The 24736-nt window shown below is 38.1% G+C and overlaps 2 protein-coding genes and 2 pseudogenes across 4 annotated transcripts; all 4 read left to right on the top strand.

Moving 5' to 3' along the window:
- Positions 1-2884: 2884 nt before the first annotated feature.
- LOC126583288 (probable boron transporter 2) lies at positions 2885-8456 on the top strand. The gene is made up of 12 exons (XM_050247624.1): positions 2885-3297; positions 3593-3675; positions 4354-4546; positions 4707-4845; positions 5750-5915; positions 6028-6194; positions 6292-6465; positions 6554-6649; positions 6769-6906; positions 7064-7386; positions 7476-7743; positions 7912-8456. The coding sequence occupies exons 1-12, from the start codon at positions 3194-3196 to the stop codon at positions 8200-8202; spliced, it is 2142 nt and encodes a 713-aa protein (XP_050103581.1). The 5' UTR covers positions 2885-3193; the 3' UTR covers positions 8203-8456.
- Positions 8457-10334: 1878 nt separating this feature from the next.
- LOC126633706 (asparagine synthetase [glutamine-hydrolyzing] 1-like) lies at positions 10335-12735 on the top strand (annotated as a pseudogene).
- A 5515-nt stretch (positions 12736-18250) lies between these two features.
- LOC126582446 (uncharacterized) lies at positions 18251-20170 on the top strand (annotated as a pseudogene).
- A 644-nt stretch (positions 20171-20814) lies between these two features.
- On the top strand, positions 20815-23927 carry LOC126582447 (protein-tyrosine-phosphatase PTP1-like). Of its 3 annotated transcripts, none has more exons than XM_050246600.1 (2): positions 20815-22285; positions 23304-23927. In XM_050246600.1, exon 1 carries the CDS (start codon positions 21083-21085, stop codon positions 22205-22207), a length of 1125 nt encoding a protein of 374 aa, XP_050102557.1. In that variant the 5' UTR covers positions 20815-21082; the 3' UTR covers positions 22208-22285; positions 23304-23927. The 3 variants fall into 3 exon arrangements, with proteins under 3 accessions (XP_050102557.1, XP_050102555.1, XP_050102556.1); XM_050246598.1 differs by having other exon boundaries at positions 23299-23927; XM_050246599.1 differs by lacking the exon at positions 23304-23927 and adding an exon at positions 22826-23083.
- Positions 23928-24736: the final 809 nt, after the last annotated feature.

The following is a 24736-nucleotide window of genomic DNA, read 5'->3' as shown; positions in this document are numbered from 1 at the left end:
ATTTGAATTTAAAAGATCACAATTATTAAAGTAGACAATGTATTGTTATTAACACTCCATAATAATCACTCTCCTCTCATTTATTTTTATTTTTTATTAGGAATAAGTCCATGGTGACTATTTTGCAGTGTCACTATAGTAGCATATCTATCTACTTGAGGTCCTGCATTTGATTTCCCTTTTTCTAGTATTGAAATTTACTTGAAAAAAATAAAAAAAATAAAAAAAAAACCAATAAAGAAAAAACAATGCATTGTATTTTCTACCCTCATTGGTAGAATGGACATATTTCACTCTTTGAAGATCATCTCTCCAAAAGACAGTTTGGAATGAGAGATCATTCGTTGGTAATATATATATATATTATAAAATGACAATGTGATGGTAATGAATATGTTACTTGGTATTCGCACTGTCAATTAGAGGTCGTTCTTGTCTTTGGAGCATTCACCATGAATATGTTATTTACTTACACCGTTACTTTGTTCCAAACATTTAAATGACTAAACGATCTCATATTCAAATTATTGATGTGAGAATAATATTTAAACGAAGATTTACACTGCTTCAATTAAAAATTTATACAATGAAAAGACATTATTAGCAAGAATAAGATGTGCATTCCTGGTGATTCGAGGAATCTCCCCTTTATTAATAACATTGGGGAGTTGATTAGAGTTGGGTACCATGAAAATGTATGATTGTTTTGGGAGGAAGAATGAAGTACATTATTAGTAAAAGTAGGTTAGGTCCTCCCAGGCCAAAGACAACGTGGTGGCGGTGAGGTGACATAAACAAAAACAAGAGGGAAGGGAGGGAGGGAATTGGATCCTCTCCGAGACAAATCCTCGGAATCCTCTAACACGACCGTTGGATCAAAATCCAACTGCTACAATTATTATAATTTTAAAGGGACCTCCGTGTTAATGGATCCTGAGGATCCCGAGGATTTGCCTCGGAGAGGATCCAATTCCGGGAGGGAGGGAGGGAGGGAAAGGACCACACAAGACAAGTAGAGAAGCGTGAAAGATGATGGGAGATTAACTGTCTCTATAATTGTTTAGTGTAATCTCCTCTCTCCTAGGTAATGACAGTGAGATTCACCTCCATTATTCCCTTCTGACCCGCAAATTCTGTCTCCCCTCATCACCTGCTTTTTGTCTTCTAATTTTTTTCCAATACAAGCCATACCTTTAAATTATTTTATAAAGAGGTTTATATGATTTCAGCGATGCCTAATGAATTGAAGAAGATCAACTAAAAGAAATTAACCAATGATATGTGAAAATTAAAAATGAATGTGTTCATAGCACTACTCTTAAAGAAAAATGTCATAACGACGTGCCATTTTCCAAACTTTTTTTAATTGGATTAATAATATTAACATCCCCTGAAGTTTGTTGAGTTTTCACAAAATTTCCTCACGTTTGATATATTACACTAACACTCCTAATGTTTTAATTTCATTTCATATAACCCCTTGAGTAAAAAAATTTCTTACAAATTTACTAATTTACCCTTATAATTAAAGAAAAACTCTAATTTTTGTGGAATAAGAATTTTTTTATTTATAAATACTGGCAGATGCCCCACACTTTGTGTGTGAAAATAATTTTTATTTTTATTTTATAATGGGAAGGAGAAAGGGAAAAAAAAGGAATGTGGATTAAAGAAATAAGTTTTCTTTTTTATATTTATTTTTCAAAATTAGAGGATGTTAGGATCACCCTTAAATAAGGCCTTGGAAAAAAGCACTGTAAAATTTAGTTTATTGCCCATAATTTTGTTTTGTTGTAAAAGACAAAATTATCTTTGTATCCTTTTTTGGTAGATAAAGAAGATTTTATTAATGTAGTTTAGATATAGAAAAAGAATTTCAAATTAAAACATTAATAGTAAAAAAACAAAAATTAAAAATCAAAACGTCAGCAGGAGAGATGGTATGGTCGTTGATCTCACCAAGCCCATAAATTTGTTTACGTCGGCGCTGTCGTGTCTTACCAGAAGACGGATTCGGTGCCTCTGCGGTTCCTTGTGTAGGTTCTAGTAAATTGACTTTGAGATTCACTTTGGATTCAGTTTTCACGGGTGACGACGATGACAATTTATGTCTATGAACGATTGAAAAGAAGGTATTTGGTTTTGTATCCACCAATTGAAAATTTAGGGCAACAACTCAGCGGTATATTGTCTTAGGACGGCCCCGAGAAATCAAAAGTAGAAATAAAATTACATTCAAAACCCTCGGGTTGATGTTGCGATCAGTGTCGTCTTGGGGGTAGAGGTGCTGCCATCATCTGAATGAGAGGGCGAAGAAGTACTTGTTCCTGCAGGGGAGGAGGGGCGTCATGAGCATGGCGGTGGAGAACAATGTCATCTCGAGGCTCGGTGGTAAGAGGTGTAGAATACAATGTAGCCGAGGAAAGAGTCGCAAGACATGAGATGGAAAAAATACAGCTAGAGAAAGAAGAACTTCTTGTCATTTTTTTAGTGTTTAATGTTTTATAATTTTTTTTTGGAACTGTTATTGGCATTCCAAAAATCTAATTGTGTACTCTAAACTTTCTATATTTACAAAGAAAAATACTCTTATGAAGAATATACAATTAGATTTTTTGAGTGCCAATAGCAGCTTCTTTTTTTATATTATATAATTATAAAGCTTTTGTTTATTAGTTTTAAGTAATTAATAAGGGTCAAGTTGTCTATTTATTATTAGGCTTTTTACTCAAGGAGTTATTTGAATGTAAATTAAAATTTAAAGGGTGTCAGTGCAATATCTCAAACGTGAGAAAATTTTATGAAAACTCGATAAACTTAAGGGGTGAGTGTAGTTAACTTTTTTCAATCTTATATATTTAGACATCCCAGACCACGTCTCTTATCTCAAGATTCTCAACTTAATTCTCTTTCTCTTCCAAATTACCACCACTATTGACTCTGCTTTGCTAGCTCTTTCTAATTTCCCCATTTGGTCCACCCTCCTTGCTTTCTCTCCACACTGCATTGGTTGAATCTGGTAAAAATCCCAGACCATGTAAACTTAGGTGGTTACTTTGATAGCCAGTTCAAGTTATGGCAATCTCTTGCCCCCTGCTTGCTGTAAACTGTTAGCAATTTTTCAGTGGAGGGAGGCTATCTCTATTTTACTCAAGGAAATCGGTAATACCGATCAGACATCAGAGACAGAAGCATGGAAGAGACATTTGTGCCTTTGCGGGGAATCAAGAATGATCTCAGAGGAAGATTGAAGTGCTACAAGGAAGACTGGACTGGGGGCTTTAAAGCTGGATTCAGGTATATACTACATATACATTCATTTACTCAAATACAAAAGTAAAAAATAAAGCGAGGTGTGCCATGAAAGAACATAATGAACATGCGGAAATCACTTCCCATCAACTCGAGAGATTTTTTATTGTTTTGAAAATATAGTTCGTTACATTAAATGTCATTACATCTTAAATTAAGCATTTGGTATACCAAGTCGTGTTTCGGTACATAAAAAATTTCTCCGTCAACTCATGCAATATCCTTTTTTTCCCTTTATGTTGAATCAAATGCAAACTTATGTTGATATTGGTTTTTTCAGGATTTTGGCTCCTACAACCTACATATTTTTTGCTTCTGCAATCCCAGTCATTTCATTTGGTGAACAATTGGATCGAAGTACTGGTATGTTTTGCGACTCATCAACTGCTCCAACTCCAAGTCTTGAATTTATTTATTTATTTTTACTTGTTTCTGCACAACCGTATTCAAAATGACGATTTGGTTAACTCACACAATAAATTAGTCATAATTTAATATTCTCGTCATGATAGTTGAATTTGAAACTTTTCGCTAATAATTGCAATATTAGATTTCCAATTCACAACAATAGTAATTCCTTTTTAACTTGAAAGGCACTATGATATAATATTTATTGTTGTTCTCTAAAGGTCTCACATTTCAAGATAGTTTACTTGCACCTTGAGCTAGCCTTTTCGATCACTATATTAACAACTTGTTAGTTGGTATGGAAAACAAAAGGTAGGAAAGGATTCAAGGGAGAATGACAGAGAAAAATAATATAGTGTGTGAGTATTAAACTGTTTTTTTCTTTCTTCTATAATAGGTATTGGCTGGCATGTGAACTAATTAGTTAGGGTGATATTCGGGAGAACTTCCTTTTAGATTATATGTGTAAACGATATGATGTGACAGTTGATAGATAAATTCTTTCTTTTACATCATTAAAACTGAAAATCAACTATTAACTACCACATTACTAGATTTACAGTCTCAAAAGATGATCTCCTTGACATTTCCAGTTAGTTAATTAATTAATTAATCAAATTATACTGTATGCAGATGGAGTTTTGACAGCAGTGCAAACCTTAGTATCGACGGCAGTTTGTGGGATCATACATTCCATCGTCGGAGGTCAACCCTTGCTGATATTGGGTGTGGCCGAGCCTACTGTAATCATGTACACCTTCATGTTCAATTTTGCCAAAGAACGTAAGGACTTGGGTCCAAAGCTCTTTCTAGCATGGTCCGCATGGTAAGCCTTTATATTCCTAATTTTTTTTAAGGTCTCGACTCTCGAGTTCTCTTCTCTTCGCATGTGTGCTTTTGGTCGAATTCCATGAATTTGCCTTCTAATTGTTTGTTTGAAGTTGTTTGACTAACCCTGATATTGTGGGGAATACTGAATTTTGTAGGGTATGTGTATGGACAGCTGGTTTACTGTTCTTATTGGCAATATTAGGCGCTTGTTCCATAATAAATAGGTTTACAAGAGTGGCTGGGGAGTTGTTTGGTCTACTTATTGCTATGCTCTTCATGCAGCAAGCCATTAAAGTATGATTTCTTCTTACCTAATTATTATTATTATTATTTTTTATTTATTTTTTATTTTTCTATTCAATAATGTTTTGGTCACATGATGAACCTTAAAATATTAGAAAATGTCACTCCATAGATTGGTTGACGAAAGAAATAGTATATAAACAAATGGATATCATTTTTTAGGTTCTACTTCTCCCCCACCTCAGTGACCTCACCATCTTTAACTCTTTCCACCGCCACTTCTTATTTTAATTTACGTATGGGTGTTCTGAGTCTTGTATTAAAAAAATTGTAGGGTTTATTTGATGATAATTTTGTCTTTTATTTTGTTTTCACTAGATATAAAGAGAAAATTGATGGAAGGATAGACGAATCAAGAACGTAGAGGGGTGTGGTGGAACGGAGGAAGGAGAAATACAAATGAAATGATATATAAAATGGACATTAGAAATTAGATAAAAAAAATACCTACTTGCATGCAGTGAATTGCTCCGGGAATTAGGGAATTTTTCTTCAACCCACTACGTCCTAGATTCAAACTCTTTCATCTTTCTTTAGTTTAGATTAGAATAGAATATTGCTTGTCGTTCGAGTAAAGAACACCTACTTAAAATTCTCTCTATTTTTGGATTTTTGTTTTCATGTTGGATTTTCCATATACACTTCTTTCTTCAATCCTTATTCATCCCCTCCCTTCTTCCTTGTATTCTCTTTTTATTTCCAACTAAAAACTACAAACAAAATGGTTATCAAATAGGTCTACCGGTTACCACTCATTTCTCCTTGTCCCAAATATTAAAAGACAAAAATTGGAGTGCAGGATGGATATTTTGAGCTAATAACATTAATGTCCTTAGAAAAACATGAAAAATGAAAACTTGAACTGGGGCATTTTTTTGGTGGTCTGATATTGTAGGGACTTGTGGATGAGTTTCGCTTACCAGAAAGAGAAGACACTAGTTTACTACAATTTATACCTTCATGGAGGTTTGCAAATGGAATGTTTGCTTTGGTGTTGTCATTTGGCCTTCTTCTCACAGCATTAAAAAGCAGGAAAGCAAGGTCATGGCGCTATGGCACTGGTAAGACTAATATGATGTGCCACTAATTGTCATCTCCCGTGTTAATTACGAAAGCAAGCATGTATAGAATGTAGTTTGATTTTATGTAATGCGGCGCTTTTTGGTGTTGCAGGTTGGCTAAGAAGCTTTGTAGCAGACTATGGTGTGCCACTTATGGTTCTGGTGTGGACTGGTGTGTCTTACATTCCAACTAGTAGTGTTCCACACGGCATCCCAAGGCGCCTTTTTAGCCCAAATCCATGGTCACCTGGTGCATATGAAAATTGGACTGTCATTAAGGCATGTCTTCCGAATTCAATTCTGTAATTAGTTTCAGTAAATTAAGAAGATAAATTAAGCTGATGTTTACTGGTTTATAATTGGAATCATATCACAGGACATGCTCAATGTTCCAGTCCTCTATATCATTGGAGCTTTCATTCCAGCAACGATGATCGCGGTGCTTTACTATTTTGATCACAGTGTAGCATCCCAACTATCTCAGCAGAAAGAGTTCAACTTAAGAAAGCCATCCTCTTACCATTATGACTTGCTTCTTTTGGGGTTTCTGGTATGCAAAGCAAATTGATCCTTCCTCGCATTCAACTTTTCCTTTTCCGTAAGCAACCTTATATAACTCTCTTGCTTTTTCATGGCAGACTTTAATGTGTGGTCTGCTTGGAATTCCTCCATCAAATGGAGTCATCCCACAGTCTCCAATGCATACAAAAAGTTTAGCTACTCTTAAACACCAGGTAATCACAAAAAACCTTTTCTTTATCTAATTTTTTTCCCTTCCATTGTATCCTTTTGTTATGTTTCTGCAATCGTCAGTTTTTCTGTTTTCTGATCATAATGATGTATACTTGTGCAGTTGCTTCGTAATCGTCTTGTAGCAACAGCACGCACAAGTATGAGAAATAATGCTAGCTTGGGACAACTGTATGGAAATATGCAAGATGCCTATCAACAAATGCAGACTCCTTTGGTTTACCAGGAGGCCTCATCTCGAGTATGACAAGAACACATATTTTGATTTTCAAGTTTTTTGATATATTAAACATGTGGCTTTGACTTGCAATGGAAACAAGGCCGCAGTTTAGAACATTTCGATGACATTAATTACCAGGTGATCATCGTGCTTTAATTGAAACACTTTTGTGTTGCAGGGACTGAATGAATTAAAAGAATCAACCATCCAGGCAGCTTCGAGTATGGGAAATTATATTGATGCACCAGTTGATCAGACAGTATTTGATATTGAGAAAGAGATTGATGATCTATTGCCGGTTGAGGTGAAGGAGCAGCGTCTCAGTAACCTGCTTCAAGCGGTATTGGTGGGGGGATGTGTTGCAGCTATGCCTATCCTCAAAAGAATCCCAACTTCAGTCCTTTGGGGATACTTTGCCTTCATGGCCATTGAAAGCTTACCCGGTAACCAATTTTGGGAAAGGATTTTATTGCTCTTTACAGCTCCAAGTAGAAGATTCAAGTAAACCCTCAAATCAAATCTCCTTTCACTTGTTTCATACATGTTTAACTTTACTTCCTCCTCATATATGGCATTTCATCATCCTGCAGAGTCCTCGAGGATAATCACGCCACTTTTGTAGAAACTGTGCCTTTCAAGTCAATCGCGATGTTCACAGTTTTCCAAACTCTGTACCTGCTTGCATGTTTTGGGCTTACTTGGGTTCCAATTGCTGGGGTTATGTTTCCAATGATGATCATGCTCTTGGTTCCTGTGAGGCAATACATACTCCCCAAGTTTTTCAAAGGAGCACACCTTCAGGATTTGGATGCAGCAGAGTACGAAGAGGCTCCGGCTTTAACATATAGCCTTGCAACGGTAAAACTCACTTTCCTTTTTAGCATATAAACGTATGGCGACATAACATGACAGGCTGTGCGACAAAAAGAAAATTTCACCGTCTTATTTATAGCTAATGAATTTTAATACACGAGTCAAATGTGAATCAATATTAATGTTGTGATTGATGTATTTGGAATGAAACAGGAGACAGAGTTGGGAGCTGGAGCTTCCTGCGCAGGGGATGCAGAAATATTAGACGAAGTTATGACCAGAAGCCGAGGTGAGTTTAGGCATGTCAGCAGTCCAAAGATCACAAGCTCTACTTCAACACCAGCAAATGCCCCTGAAATCCTTGGGAGTCCACACAAGACCTTCAGTCCTCGCGTAAGTGAGCTAAGAGGAGAGCGAAGTCCTCTTTCTGGCGGAAGAGGGTCGCACAGTCCGGGGACCCCTGGCTCTTCTTCTATTCTTGGGAAGAGTCCTAGTAACCGCTAAGGACGGAGCATCATGTTAGCTGTATATTTTTCTTCGCCTTCAGTTAAGAACATGTAGAGGGCTTTCACCGTTTTTAGTTCCACTGGTTCGCTTTGTTTTGTTTTGTTTTGTTTTGCATTGCTTTGCTTCTTTGTAAAAATACATTTTCTTTCTTTTGTCTTCCAAAAGTGTTCCTTTGTAATCATAGGTACCACATTAGCGTTGTGTTTATTTCTGGTAAACATTATTTATACAAGTGAAGGTATTCAATCCCAGCACGATCGACTCCATGTACGTACTCGTTGTATGTATCCTACTCGTACTATTACTTTAGTCTAAAGAAGGGAGAGAAATTGCACTGTACAAATAAACAGTGACTTTAGGTGAATTTCAGTTTATTTACACTAGGTGATATATTTAGGTCTATGCCACTAGGTGAATTTCGTTACATTTACGGTTTTGCCATCATCGTACAAAACCGGTTTTGAGCATTTGGGATGCATGTGGGCTTTGGCTTTTGCTTCTGCTTCTGCTTTTGGCCTGTTGTTGTTGGGGAGGGGGCAGAAGGACTGACAGATTGGAGAGAGACGAGAGCTGCAAATGGACGACGACCATGCTTGCAGAGAGAGTAGGAGATGAAATTGCACTGTGCGAATGGACAACGTTTTGGACTCTCTCTACCGCTGCTCTTGATGCACACGTGTTGATAATCGTGGAAAGGGAAGAAGGGATGGAAAAGCCGGCTTTTTCCATTTCCTTCTCAAACCCTCATTTCCTCCTGAAACTCGAAGAGAGATGGGGGTGTTCGTTGCGGAGAAAGATGGGGGTGTTCGTTGCAGAGAAAGACGATGGCTCCGAGATTCAGGGATTTGCAGAGAGAGAGAGAGAGAGAGAGAGAGAGATGAGACAAGGTGTCCATTGTAGAGAGAGATGACAGGATTTCTGCGATTGCTTGGGGGTGGGTGGCTGGTGTTGGTGTCATTCTGAGTGGTTGAGGAGAGCGTTTGCATGTAGACAGAGTCACATGGGCTGTACAGTTCGAGGGAGAGAAAGAGAGGGGATTGAGCGTGATGTCGTTGGGGGGAGAGAGGGAGAGCGCGATTTGGAGATTAGGTGAAAACAAAGCAGCTTCGAACCGAAGTGACGGTGGGAGAGGGCGGGTTGGTGCATCCGTGTTATTCAGAGTGGGTTTTAAGAGAGTGTGTTCGCTCCCTAAATCCGCCATGGGCCTTGCGGGCAAGCCGGGGATTTACTTCACATACGAGATTGGTGGGTGCGGGCGTGCCACTACTAGATGCCGCTAGTAGACGGGATTTGAATGATTGAGGTTGCGCCTTTTTACTTCAAATCAACAGATTGTGCCATTTGAGTGGGAGTTGCTCAAATTAAGGTTCTTTGTTTGCCTTAAAAATAAGGACTTTACTTATATGGAGAGATAGAACAATATGTAAATGACAAAGTTACTTGGAAATATAAATGACAGAGGAAAGTGACTAAAATTGCAAATTGCTTGTAATTTATATGGCTGGAAATGAGTACATAAAAGCTACAAATGAGATCGATACCGCAAGTGAGCAGCAGAGCTAATAAACTAGATAAAAGAAGGCTTTTGACAAATCTGGTTTGAGCAGAGTTTGTGCTTTTGTTTGTTTGTTTGAGTATCCATAATCCTTGTGCTTGTGCTCCTTTATATAGAGGTCTGGAAGAAACCTCCTGCTGAGGTTTTGCACCTGCCCGAAAGAAACTTGGGCAGTTTGTATTTCATTGCTTGGGCAGCTTGTATTTCACTTGCCAACTTGCATGGAGAAATAATATTAAAATGGAACTTTCATTTCCACCACTTGCTTTCATCATATGTTTTCCCACTTGTAATAAACTAACATTTAAAAGAAGCAAGTTGACTTCTTTCACATGTTCCTTGCCCGAAAGCTTGCTGATGCCTTTCCATCTACTTGCAATACATGTATGTATCTTGATTAAACAAAGGCTAGACAAACCTCCACCACCCAAACAACTAGGAGAAACAATATTAGAATGTCAAACCTCTCCACTTGCATCTAAATATTTTTCTAAGTTAGTTTTCTTGCATATTAATCCTCCAAATACCGTATTTTACCCAAATTACCCAAATAAGTAAAAATGGATATATTTTGAGGGCAAACAGAGTGAGAGTGCTGCATTCTAAGGTTTGAGAGTGGGTTTCGAGAAAGTGAGGGCTGCGCTCTAGGGTTTGCACAGGGTGAGTGTGGGTGCACGATTTGGGGGATTGTATCTATCCCACTCTCTCTTCCTCCATCCAGGACATCCACAGTAAAACCTAGGCGCTCCTCTTATATCTGAAAAACCCGAGATGCTCTCTCTCTCATTTTTCTGCTATCCTAGCCAAACCCAAAGATCAAACCCAGATTTCAACCGTACCCTCAACTGTGTTTCCAGCTTTGTTTTGATTTTCTTGGATTGCCCTTTTAATTGTTTGGTAGGCAAGACTGATGCCGAAGATGCCGAATGAAGTGGAACTGATGAGTTTTGGCAAGATTTTGGAGAACAACGTGACAGTGGGTCATTACCTTTGGTTGATATTGGTTAGGGAATTGTCATGATGCGTGTTGTTGTACAGCCAGCTATGGGAAAATCTAAAATAGGTAATGTTTCCGTTAGGAACATAATCTCGGGTTTTGTATAAGTATCTGCTGGGGTTGGGTGGCCTAAGACAGAACATATTAAATTTGGTGTTTAGCGTGCTTAAACTGGTAGGGATGATCAGAATTGACGTTCTTAGTTATTAAAACGTGGTATTTATCCTGTAAACTACACCAAGGGGACGGGGGATGGTTAGAACTTTGAACCCAGGATGCAGTGGGGCTAAGAGAAATACCCTCCCCACTGGGGCAATCAATCACTTGCAGATTTGTTAAAGTACCTCTGCTAAAAATATGAGCTTTACTTCCTGTACTTTATTTGTGATGTGGAAATAGTCTTTACAGTGGCTTATTTGTGATAGTTGATGAAGAGGTTTGTGTTTAAGACGAGAGTAGTGTGGCCTCTTTCTTGCAGTGAAATATGTATTTGTGAATGTGGGTTTGTGGGATTTGTTGCTTTGATAGGTGAATATCTTTGTCCTGCAACTTTTCCTTTCAGTTCGATTGAATAATTACTTCGCAACATGCTATCGTGCTTTGTCTATCGTTTGATATGAAGCTGAATTGCAATGTCTTTAACCCTTTTTATTTTTTTGGCAAAGTGTCTTTAACCCTTTGATTCACGCACTATAAGCCTACTTAGCTCCAGCTGAAGCCATTCAAGTCAAACTGTCTGTAGCTTGAAGTTTACTTTTATTTTTAGAAATTTTTAGTAATTTTTTTTTAATTTCGGCAGAAATCAATTCAAATGAACTTCAATTTGATGATGGAATGCCAGGAAAATGCAGTGGAGAGTCTTCTCTCGCTCTCAAATCTAGCAAATCGCGCCAGACCACGGGTCCATCCGCACCACCAACGTTCCTCCGCTTTAGTGAAGGTAAGCGATCCATCCTACTCTAAATTTCAGAAATTTTGGAGATTTTGTTTCCTTTTCAATACCAATCAGGTTTTAATTTGATGGATTGAAGCACCGTGGAGCTGATTGGAGTGGCCTGTACCAGCATGGAGATTGTTTCTTTGCTCATCAGAGGCTGGCCATTATTGACCCTGCTTGTGGTGATCAACCTCTCTACAGTGAAGACAAATCAATTGTTTTCACGGTAGGATCGCGTCATATATTTTTAAATTTTGTATGGTTTAATTTATTGAATATTTGAAAAAATAGATAAATTTTTCAATTTTCGATTAGTGATACGATGTTTGTTTTGAAAATCATTAGGTGAATAGAGAGATTTACAACCATGCAAAGCTGAGGAGCCGTCTGCCAAATCAGATTTATAAGGTCTGATCAGTTATAAATGAAATTACTTTTCATTCCCAATGACCTTATTTATCGTTTTGCTTCGTCGTCGTACTGCAGCTGAGTCGCCTGCGGACCCGTAGGCTCGGCGCTCCAGATTCCCGAGGCTCTGGCGCTCCAGATCCTCTTCAGCTTTGATGCAGGGGCATATATAAGAGGAATCAAGAACTTTGACAACTAATTACATATTTGCCACACTCCCAAAGAGCAGATCTGGAGATGTACTGTCCACCATCCAAAGGTCCTTGTGTCAGATGATGCCAGACAGATCTCAAGAGTTCAGCTTCGAGACGAGGTCAAATGCGATGGAGTAGATGAGGAAGATAGTTTTCTTCACGGCATCAACAGAGGAACATCAATCAAGAAAAGCATGTGTTGTCACTTTAGAGAAAAAGAATACATAAAGCAAAAGCAAGGAGCGGGGAGATCAAGCAGCAACAGAATAATAAAAGCAGAAAGCAAAAGCAAAAGTAAAAGAGAGATGCGGGGGAAAAGAGAACGACAAAAGCAAAAGAGAGGTACAATGGAAAAGAGAAAAGCAAAAGCAAGGAATAATCATCTCGAATGATGTAATTTACTTTTCTTATTTTTGAATGATGTAATTTATTTATCGTATCTTTTAAAGATATCCGTATAAACCTCATCAGAGGATAATAAAAAATAAAAAAAAAGGGCAAAGCCCAAAATAAATGGGCTGGAATGTTGTGTGGAGGGCGAAGACCCATAAGTTCAAAATAGCACCAATCATGCCCATTACTCCAAATTATTCGGCATTCCGTCGCTATTATCGTCAACTAGGTGATCAAAAATATGCCCAATATTCCAAATTATTTGGCAGCATTATCACCAACCAGGTGATTAAAAGTACGCCCAGTACTTCAAATTATACATGAGCATTACTCATGTCAATCATACATAAACATTCATGAGCATTACTTATATCAATCAAACATAAACATTCATGAACATCACTCATGTCAACATCCATGAGCATCACTCATATCAATCAACATAAACATTCATGAGCACTCATGTCAATCAGCTTCAAAAGTTTCATTTATAGAGCTATAGCTTTAAAAGCTTCATTTACAAAAGCTTTAGCTTCAAAAGCTTTATTTACAAAGTTTTAGCTTCAAAAGCTTCATTTACAAAAGCTCTAGCTTCAAAAGCTTCATTTACAGAGCTCCAGCTTCAAAGCTTCACTTGCAAAGCTTCACCTACGAAGCTTCAGTGTAGAGTATACAAATACAGCATCCGAACAACCGCCTCTTCGGCCCATACATGGATTCAATTTGAAGTTTCCAGCCAACAGACTCTATTGACCGAAGACTTGGGGGACTACATTATGTACCATATATTAGGCCTCAACTGGGTCTCATAAAAAATACTTTGGGGACTTAGCCCATTATTTATGTACTGAGGATCGAGCCCTTATTCTATAAAAGGGACTCCCTCACTTTCATTAGATAGCACTCATTATTCATGCACTGAGGAGCGAGCCCTTATTTTATAAAAGAGACTCCCTCACCTTCATTAGAGAGTAATGCCGCCAGCTGAGCAACCGCATTGCCGCGAGCATCACTTCTAGCTCATCACTTATGTATTGAGGAGCGAGCCCTTATTCTATAAAAGAGACTCCCTTACCACCATTAGAGAGCATCGCCGCCTACTGAGCAATCGCCTCGCCGCGAGCATCAACTCTAGCCCATCATTTATGTATTGAGGAGCGAGCTCTTATTCTATAAAAGGGACCCCATCCCCTTCAACGCCACAAGCCGAGCCAACCAAAGCAACATAAGCCACAAACCGAGCAGCTTCGCACCATGTGCTACTTCTAATTAAGCATCATTTCAGATTGGGCACCGCTGCATACCGAGCATCAGTTCAAGACGACATCTAGTTACTTCGGCCCACACATGGACTGAATTTCAAGTCTCCAGCCAAAAGACTCTCTTGACTGAAGACTTAGGGGACTACTGTTTATACCATACTTAGGGTCTCTGTATTTAGATCTTGTATAAATACTCGGGGGACTCAAATGTAATTATGTAATAAAGGAAGAGACAAATATGTAATAAGTGAGGAGCCATTATTCTATAAAAGGATTCCTCACTCTCCTCATTGGGGGATGCCATTTTCTTAAGCCTCCTCATCCCCTCAAACCTCTCAGATTGAGAAGAGCTCTCTCGCCCTCAGAAGCTCTCTCTCTCCCTCTTCAACATCTCAGAGAAATACAATAATCAGTGTGGACGTAGCCCAAATGTTGGGGTGAACCACTATACATCTTGTGTTATTTACTTTCTTGCATATTCACAGTCGGATTTACGTTGTTCTAAGACCTCCGGTTTTGTGCATCAAAAAGACCAAACATATTTTTTTAACCAGTTTGTAGTTTTACCATCTCGGTTTTGATGGAATTGGAGCTTTCAGTAAAGGGTTTTGATGGAATTGGAGTTTTGAGTAATGGATTTTTTTTTAACAGTTAAGGTATCATTTGTGATTCATTTATTAGTAAGATATTATATGTAGCTCTACTAGGAAGGCCACTGTATATAGCTTCATCCTGTTAATTATATATGGCTCTTGATGACAGCTGAATTGAATCTAAATGAAAACTAAGCTGCTAATCTTACCAGCCCAAATCATGTATCTCTTGCTTATTTAAATAATTTGTAGATGCGTATGTTGTTGAGTGATTTTGGTGGATTCACTCAGCTCAAATATGTTATCTGAATCGCTACAATTGAGAATGTGATTATGTTCCTACCACCATTTTGCGTACTTTCTGTGGAAACTATTCATGCCTTGTTTTACCGACACCTTTCACTCATCTATACTTTGCTCGTTCATGACTATGTTGAATTTTTTTCTAGGTTAAATGTGTCTTATTCATGTAGTTAAGGCTGATGCATTCAAGTTCCGCAGCATTTCACATGCCAATTTACTAGTTGCTTCTAAAACAATAGGAGTGGGCATGTTTGGTATACTTGTTGGATTCAAAATTTTATTTTAAATAATGATGAATATAGCTTTGTGCCTTTGTGCCATTTTTCTTGTCGATGATTTTTGAGGGTTTTGGCTCCTACCACATACATATTTTTGGCTTCTGCAATCCCAGTCATTTCATTTGGTGAACAATTGGAGCGAAGTACTGGTGTTTTTTAGCAAATCATCAACCGCTCCAACTCCAAGTCTTAGAAATTATTTATTTATTTTTACTTGTTTCTGTACAGTAGTATTCAGTGGGTGACAATTTTGTTAACTTACACAATGAATTAGTCAATTAAATATACTCGGCTCGACTGTGAGACTTTTCGCTATAAGTTGATCACGTATTAGATTTCCAATTCACAACATTAACAAGTCCTTTTCAACCTGAAGGGCCCAGCGATATAAGTCATATTTATTGTTGTTCTCTAAAGGTCTCTAATAGAGATTTTATCACCTGTAAAACAAGAGTTATACCATAGAAAATTCTTGTAAGAAAATAAGTTTTTGTAGTATAGAATGGCTTAAGCAAGATCGATCTCCTCAGGAACTGGTATAAACAATTTATTGAGTTTTAGGATTATTTGACTTAATTAATTCTAAGAACTGCACTAATTTGACAAAACTGAAATCAACTGTATGTGACTTAACAAATATCTAAAATGGGAATTAGCTTATAGAAATAGTGATCAAACTACGCAAAACAAGTAAATGTAGAAACTCAAGATAAAAGAAATAATTGAAGAAAATTAGATTGACAAGGCACTAGAGTTCGACCTTTACCAACAACATTTCTACGTAACTCTTCCAATTGCTTAAGTAATCGAAAACACACATGTTTTGAAGGTTGGGTTTTTCCTTGTGTAGTTTGACTTGTGACATTCAAGCTAAAACGCATACCACTACATGCAATTCATTCATGACATTTGGATTAAATATAAACATGAGTGATTCATTAATCTTGATAAAAATCCTTTTGATAAACCATGTAATCCCTAAGAGTATGATATTTACCTTAGGAGAAATTACAATCCTCAATCACAAGAAGCATAACCAATTTTAACGTGACATTCGTTCAAAATTGCATTCGATGACTTTTCTAAGCATTCTAATGGTGATCAAGCATCAAGACACATAAATAGTTTAATTCAGTTATTGAAAATATCAAAGCAAGCATGTAACAACACATAAGCAATTAAAAGAGAAATTTATGTAATCATGTTAAGGCTCACGGCCTCATTTTAGCGAAAGGAAATTAGTTACACATACTTGTTCTAATGCATAAGGAATTATCCATTAAAAATCAAAGAAAGAAAACACCCCTGTTTTTACAAGATGAGCTCTCCAATCTTCTCCTCAAAGATAGGAGAAATCTTTCATTGTGACGGGAATACGGATGGTAAACTCCGTGTTTTTATTTAAGTGGTGGAAAATTTTATTTTTTAAGTTATTAATTTTTTAACACAAATCCTATTATTTATATAATAACATGTAATGTAATACCTCATATACCAATCATACTGAAAAATCTCTTAAAGGAACATTCTTTTCTTCTCTTCAAAGAAAACTTAGCCTTTTCTTTTCTTTCCAATCCCACATCATTTGTCACCATGATGTCCCAAATTAATGGCCCTGCTTCTCTTTTTTCAAAGAATCGTTCCATCCCGAAAATCAATTCCTTTGCCCTTGAAAATGACAAAAGTAAAGGAATCTAGCCTTTCTTTTTCTACAAACATAATCAATATGTTCCCTCATCATCACATGCTCCCGGTTTTGGATAGCCTAGGAGGCTAAGTCTGTTGAACAAATATTTTGATCCAATAATTACAATTATTATAATTTTTAGATGAACTTTTTATTTGTAATCGTATCAGTTGCTCAGAAGGCTCAGCTTCCTAAGCTCAGGAAAGGATCCAAATCCTTTTAGTTGAAAGCTGATCTGGATACACACCAAACTCGATCCTCTTCACCTGGAAAATATGACAAAAGTATCACAAATACTTAAAACTTCCACCTAAATTAGACAAGAAAACAAATATAAAAAGACAAAATATATAGTATAAATATTGATTCATCGGTCTCGCATTTCAAGATAGTTTACTTGAAGAATCTTGGGCCATTTTCGATCATCATTTGTATATTAGCATCTTGTTAGGGCTGTTTTGGTATTACTGTGCTTTGAAAAAAAACTGCTGTGAGAATAAGTGGCTGTGCTGTGAGAATAAGCGGCTGTGAAATAAATCAGCAGAGTGTTTGGTAAACTTTTTTGTAAAAGTGCTTTTGAAAAAAAAGCAGTCTAATAGTGAGTTTTTTCATTAAAGATGCACTGTAGCTCCGTCTGCTTTGAAAAAAAGCCAGTTTTCCAAAGCTGCAAATAGCAGCTTCAGCTTTTTCCTTTGATTTCAGCTTATTCTCACAGCAGCTTCCAAAATAAGCCTTTTTTTTTTTTTCAGTTTACCAAACACCTAAAACTCTCACAGCTTTTTTTCATGGGTGCTTTTTTTTTAAGCACCTCACTCCCAAACTAGGTCTTAGTCAGTAATGGGTATGGGAAACAAAAGGTAGGAAAGGATTCAAATGAGGGATTTGGATCTCATCTGGATCCAAATTATGAAAATCTTAGGAATTCTTACATTTTAACCATTTATAGTGTATCGTGTGATTATAAATTATTTGATTTTTTTTATTTAAAATTAAATACAAATAGTACCTGACGAAAACTGACAGCACGATATACGATGAACGATTAAGATGTGGAGATCCCTAGATCCCCACAAAGTGGATCAGGAGAGAATCCTCATATTCAAAGGAGAGAAACCTTTAAGAGAAGGGATCCCTTGCACCTATCATCTTTACAAAGTATTAGCCAAATCTGAAATGTTTAAGACATTTAATTGAGTTTAAAAAATTTAACGAATAATTTATTATATAAGAAACAATTAAATTTTATCTTGATAATTAAATAAGCAAATAGTTTCGAATTGGATTGAATTTTTGTAAGAATGATCTATAAAACGAGATTTACAAAATAAACAATTCGAATCGTTAAAATTCGATGCGGAGTGAACCCCACATATAATTCTTATTTAAAAAAATACAAATCCCTTTGCATAAAGAGTCTGTTTAAAGGAGAATGAACTAATGAACTATACGATAAATGACAACAACTCATAAAAAACAGTAACAGCCTCTGCGTATTCATCTCTCTCTCTCTCTCTCTCTCTCTCTCTCGGTCTTCGATCACTCTCAGTATCTCCTTCCCAGCGGCGACCAGCGACCCGCGAGGTTCTTCTTGCCGTTTCGAGTCTCGACAGCACAGACCAGATCCCCACCTGGATTCCAAAAGGTTAGTCTCACATGTCTGTTTTGTATTTATCTGTTCAAATTGGTTATGATTGGACAAATATGTGTGGTCTGGAAGTGGCTCCTATGGTTAGTCTCACTTGAGTGTTGCGAGCCATCTCCCTCTGAATACTTGTTGTAGTGTTTTAAAATTCGAAAGTGGAATAGTTAGTTTTCTCTTTTATTTCGGCAGTGGACTAGTCATTTACATTGAGCTTGAATTGTGAATTTTTTGAAGTTTGGTTTTTATGATAACATGGAGTTATAGGTCCTTATACAACACGTCTTGTCTTCTACAACTTCAACAAATGGATTTGCGAGAGATGTTGAAAGGATTAGAACACATAACTTTCGGAGTTGTAGAAACCAAAACGGATTGGGTCGATGCAAAGTGCCTTGCAGGAGACGGAATTCACCTCAAGGTGCTAGAAAATGAAGTGCTTCTCAAGATGATCAATGAGATGCTGAAGGGACTGACGACGGGAATGACAAAGAGGATTGCTGGATATATACTTATACTTGTGTGGAACATGAGGTCCGCATCTGACAACAGTAGGCGCATCTTTCCGGAAAAGAGCCCAAGTAATCAAGGGATAGATGTTGAGGCCCTTTCTCACGGAGTTGTATCACCCCGAGGGACAACCCCCATCAAGCTTTCTGCAGCAGGGGGAAACAGTTATTCCCTAAATGAGTGTGTCAGAGTTGGATGTTTTCTAGCCGCCTCTCTGTTAAAATTGTTCAGAAAACCTGCATACTCTTGGGACAAAGCCAAGTATCATATACAGAGAGCGTACACTAACTATACTAAGGAACCGTGGCCATTGAAAGACCTCAATGTCATCGCCAGTCATGTTGGAGCACTGTCTCTTTTATGGGAAGGTAAGAACATATTCAGGGACACCCTGGGATCCATTCTGTACTCCATAGGAGACCTTGAAGAGGGTCGAGGGATGGTTACAATGCTCTTTGCAGGGCATCTTGCATACACTGGAATGCACGCTGTCGATTTGTTCTGCAGAGCTGTAACAGGTCTTCAGTGTCAACCGACTGATTTGATGAAAGCCTTACATACACATACATCCATGCATAAAAAGAGTATTCTTGACGAGCTAAGAATTATAATTGAATCATATATAGGGTCGGAGGAAGAAGACAAAAAGAGACGGACGTTCCAGTATGCAAGACTGTTTGACAGTCAAATGTTCGGTAATCTACAATCGAAGAATTGTGCCCATCTAGTCTGTATCTTAGCATACCTTTGTCAACAATGTGGAAGTGCAGGAACCGGAGACGCAACCCAAATTGCAGTGATAGCAAACATGGGGCAAGGGGCCAAGGACAGGTGCAAGGCCGAAGCAATCAACATCTACAATTATATCGTTACCAAGAATGAAATAGAAAAATAAGCCCACCAGTGAGAGTCCTTCTCACCATAGTGTGAGTTTCAGATTTCTCTTCCGTGTTCCTGCGTAGCCGCTAGCCCTGCTATGGCTAGGGTCGGTGGTTTTTGGGGTTCTGTTTTGTGGGTTGTGTATGCTGGGCTACAAACTGTACTTGGGCTTGTTTGTTTTGAGATCCACGTTGGTCTTTGTAATTGGTGTGTTTATGTACCTCTTTATGTGTTTTGTTTGTGTGTAATAGCTTCATGTTGGTAATGAATTTACCTATTCAAAAAAAAAAAAAAAAACAAGAAGATTAATATTATACTGTTTTGGCTGTATGCTTTCCTTGTTCTTGGGATTCTTTTTATCTTAATAAAATTTATTTTCCTAGAAAAAAAAATTATACTCTTTTTATAATAGGTATTGGTTGGCATGTGAATTTTGTATTGAACTAATTAGCAGTGAATTGACTTTAGGTTAGGGGATGGACATTCTTCTTCAACCCATTACGTGCCAGATTCAAACTTTCTCCTTTTTTTTAGTTTAAATTAAAATAGAATATTGTTTGTCATTCGAGAAAAAGAACACATACTTCGAATTCCTTCTATTCTTAGAGTTTTTGCTTCATGTTGGGTTCCATTCTAGATACACTTGTTTCACATTCTTCCCACCACCCTCCTTCAATCCTTATTCATCCCATCCCTTCTTCCTTGTATTCTCTCTTTATTTCAAACCAAAAACTCAAAACTAAAAACAAAATAGTTATCAAACAGGTCTACCGACTACCGGTGCCATTGACACTCCAATCTCACAAACATGAAAAATGAAAACTTGAAGAGGGGCAATTTTGGTGGTCTGATTTTGTAGGGACTTGTGGAGGAGTTTGGCTTACCAGAAAGAGAAGATACTAGTTTACTAGAGTTTACACCTTCATAGAGGTTTGCAAATGGAATGTTTGCTTTGTGTTGTCATTTGGCCTTCTTTCTCACTGCATTAAAAAGCAGGAAAGCAGGGTCATGGTGCTATCTATGGCACCTCTTGGTGTCGCAGGTTGGCTAATAAGAAGCTTTGCACCAGACTCTGAGTACTACATTCTGACTAGTAGTGTTCCTTTTTGGGCTGGGCTAGTGGGCTTGTAGTGTTTTTTTTCTAGTCCAGAAGCCTGAAATTCATTCACAATTCAAATTTTACTGCAAAACGAAAACCCTAAGCTGTGATCTGGGCTGTTTGCCCTCTTCAGTTATCGAAAGATGCAGGACCCGGAGGAGGAGACCAAGAGGAGGAGGAGGGAGATGCCGGAGGAGAAGGACACCAAACGGCCAAAATCCATGACACTGGCCACCATCCCTTCCTTGGAGGACTCGTTGGCCAGTACTTGTTTGACCAGAGTTGTCCTTACCCCCCAACAGCACGAAAACTGTGCCTTTGCTCTCAAATTCTTCAAAGACAAGCTCCGGATGCCCGAACAGATCAACCGAGAGTGGGATCAGTTAGATGCCATTTATGTAACACAATCCGAGGCGGAGAAGCGTTGCACTGTGGCTCTCAACACTCTCAATTTCTGCAAAAACCGGTATGATGAATACGTAGCGTTCGATGAAAATAGGGTTGTTCTTAAATCTTGTGCGGCAGGGGCAGGGGACTATATCAATGCCAGCTTCATCACAACACCATCTTCCTCTTCTTGTTTTATTGCAACACAAGGTCCACTTTCACACACCTTTGAAGCTTTCTGGGAGATGGTCATCCAGTACCGTTGCTCTGTAATTGTCATGCTTACTGACTTGGATGATAACAAATGTGGAGATTATTTTCAGGCCAATGACAAGGACGGCGTTAGTGGTAGAGAATTTGGGAATATATGTGTAGCCACTAAGCGGATAAGAGGAGTTGGTGAATTTGGAGATGGTAATTCGGATTCACTAGTATTGCGCCTTTTGGAGGTGAAGAAGAATAATAATAAGGAACAGTCATCAGACTCGGACTCGGAGGAACCTTCACCACCCATGTCTGTTTTGCACATTCAGTATCCTCAATGGCCCGACCATGGAGTTCCCGAAGACACGTTTGCGGTTCGTGGAATTTTGAAAAGAGTAATGTATCAGGAAGCACTCGCCATACCCGACTGCGGCCCAATTGTGGTGCACTGCAGTGCAGGTGTTGGGAGAACTGGAACGTACTGCACCATTCATGATACACTGCAGAGAATTCTTTCGGGGGACATGTCTGCTTTAGATTTAGTAAAAACAATAACCACATTCAGGTCTCAGCGAGATGGAATGGTCCAGAAACCGGAGCAATATCGTTTCTGTTATGATGCCATCATTGATGAATTGGAAGAGCTCATCTTGGATGGATCCCCACTTGGCAGTTGATATATAGTGAAGTGAGCTAAGCTCCTCCAGTACCTGCTTTTGACAGGACATGAGTTTCTTTACTTATGCAAAATTGAGGTATATTCTTTCTGAATAACATGGATATCAGAATTATATTTCGGTTATGCAGCTAGATTCAGATTTCAGAATTACATTTCAGTTTCCATCTTTAATTGAAACTTGGTACTTTGTGAAGAGTGTTCCTTTGATTTATGAATTCCTTGCTTACAGTTTGTGTGTTTTAATTCTTGCTTTGTGCTTCTCTTCCATGGAAAGTTAATGCCCTCATATACATGCATGTTCTGTGTAAGCCCCTTCTTGCTAGTTCTGAATAAGTTTGGATGTCTAGTGTCGATTCTTGCATTATTCTATCGGATAATAGGAGGATACTATTGCCATACATTTCTAATTTTCTTTATCAGAACCCAGGTGGCTGTGAGAAATTGGATTGTACAAAGCCATTGTTTATTGCTTTATGTAATATGATATGGGGAGGTTGGGAAATAAATGTTGAAACTTATTTGAATTATACACTCAACAATGGAAATTAGTTATCTTCAGTTGGGCTGATCACCCAATGAGAGATTCAAATTACACTGGAGGGTTTTTGATCTGCAGACCCCCAATTTCTTTGGTGATGCATAGCATTTTTGGCTAGGGAATGAAGTTTATCAATCATGCTCATGCATCTGAGATCATGTTTATTTCCGCTGAGAAAAGTTCAAATGGCAATATATAGGCTAGAGAGAAGGTGCTCATGTGTTCTTTTGCGCACTACGTTTCTAGAAGTAACATGGAGTCAATTACACCAAGTATATGTTGTATGCGTTGGACTCTTGTTTTACAAGTGTATAATATGTTGGTTGTAGTTCATAATTTCACCGAGCTTCATCTAGCTTTCATTAGCTAAAATTTGCATTACAAGGTTGAGGATATTGTGGCATGGTAGACGATCAATGCATGGACTATTGTTTCAACAACAGTTTACTGCATAAATTGTTCGAGTTGTTGATCTTCTTCCTCTTGCCGTAAGTTTTTCCCCTTCTATCAGAAAATCTCACTCAAGCAAGTAATTTGTTTATTGGTGGTAGTGAAGAGAATCAGCAAGCCAGGCGTAAACTTCAAGTTATTTATAATGTGCTTGGATAGTTTGTATGAAGTCTGTATAGAGCTATGGCAATGTCTGTAAACTCTGTATGAAGTCGTGCTGCCTTCCCACCACTTCCTATGTTTCAAGCACTGTCATCAGAGAAAATCTAAGAACCCAAAGGGGAAAAAATGTCCATTGCATCACCTTCCTAATGTTTTCAGCTAAGCATCCAATTACATCATCATCTGTGTTTGTACCATACTTGGTCAATCCCGAAACCACTGAGCACCGGTCAACGTTATACCGTCAAGGACTCAGAAGAGTTTCCCTCCAACCAGGAGGCCAATCATAGCGTGACACGTGACAACATCAGAAGCCAATCATAGCGCGACACGTGTCAACATCAGAAGCCAATCACAACACGACACGTGTCAATGTCAAAACAAAGCTAGAAACTCTATTCTATAAAAGGAGATCATTCTCCCATAATATTTCCTAATGTCATTTGTACTAAATCATTCACTAGTACTCACTAAAGGAGAGCTTGAACCTATATACTTGTGTAAACCCTTCACAATTAATGAGAACTCCTTTACTTCGTGGACGTAGCCAATCTGGGTGAACCACGTACATCTTGTGTTTGCTTCCCTGTCTTTATCCATTTACATACTTATCCACACTAGTGACCGGAGCAATCTAACGAAGGTCACAAACTTAACACTTTCTGTTGTACCAAAGTTCTAACTGATTTTGTGCATCAACAATCTGCAATGCTAATAGCTGCTTCAATTGCTTCCACAGACAATTTGCAAATGGATTGGTGAATTGCTTCCATAGAGGATCAGTGGCTTTAACATGCGGTGCCCGTTTTGTGAGGACCGTATGATAGAAAATGAACTCTGAGGGCAATTGCAAGGAGAGCCATGTGTTTTACCTTTAGACTGGCCTAAGGATGGCAATTCAAACCGTTAAGGCTGTGTTTGGTACACCATATAGGACACTGGATAGGATTAATAATACGGAGTACGGTGTTTGGTGTCCGTTCGTATTAGGTAGCCAGCGGATTAAACAATCCGGGCCCACCTACTTAATACGCTTATTACCCGATTGCTTATACCGTCCAAAACCCTTGTACAATTTAGTCGGAGCGAATCCTCTCGCTGTCTCATTCCTCTCCAGACGCAGTGTCCTCTTGCGCTCGACCGTGGTCCTCTCCAGACGCTCTCCTTTCACGCTTGCTCTCTCGGCTGAAGTCCAGGTTCATCTTCGTCTTCTTCTTTGTTTGAATCCCACCAGTTTTCTTCTTCTTCCCAGGTTGCGCCCCTCTCTCTGTTCTTCCCCCCTCCTTCCATTTTTCTTGCAATTTCTTTTAATTGATCAATCTAGTTATTGTTTTCTTTGTAATTATGCAATTGATTATGTAATTTTGTGTTTTAATT

The sequence above is a fragment of the Malus sylvestris genome, chromosome 9 (assembly GCF_916048215.2).
Source record: "Malus sylvestris chromosome 9, drMalSylv7.2, whole genome shotgun sequence".
In the NCBI taxonomy this organism is placed as follows: Eukaryota; Viridiplantae; Streptophyta; class Magnoliopsida; order Rosales; family Rosaceae; genus Malus; species Malus sylvestris.
Note: the sequence above shows the minus strand (reverse complement) of the source record. Positions and strands in the feature narration are given on the sequence as shown.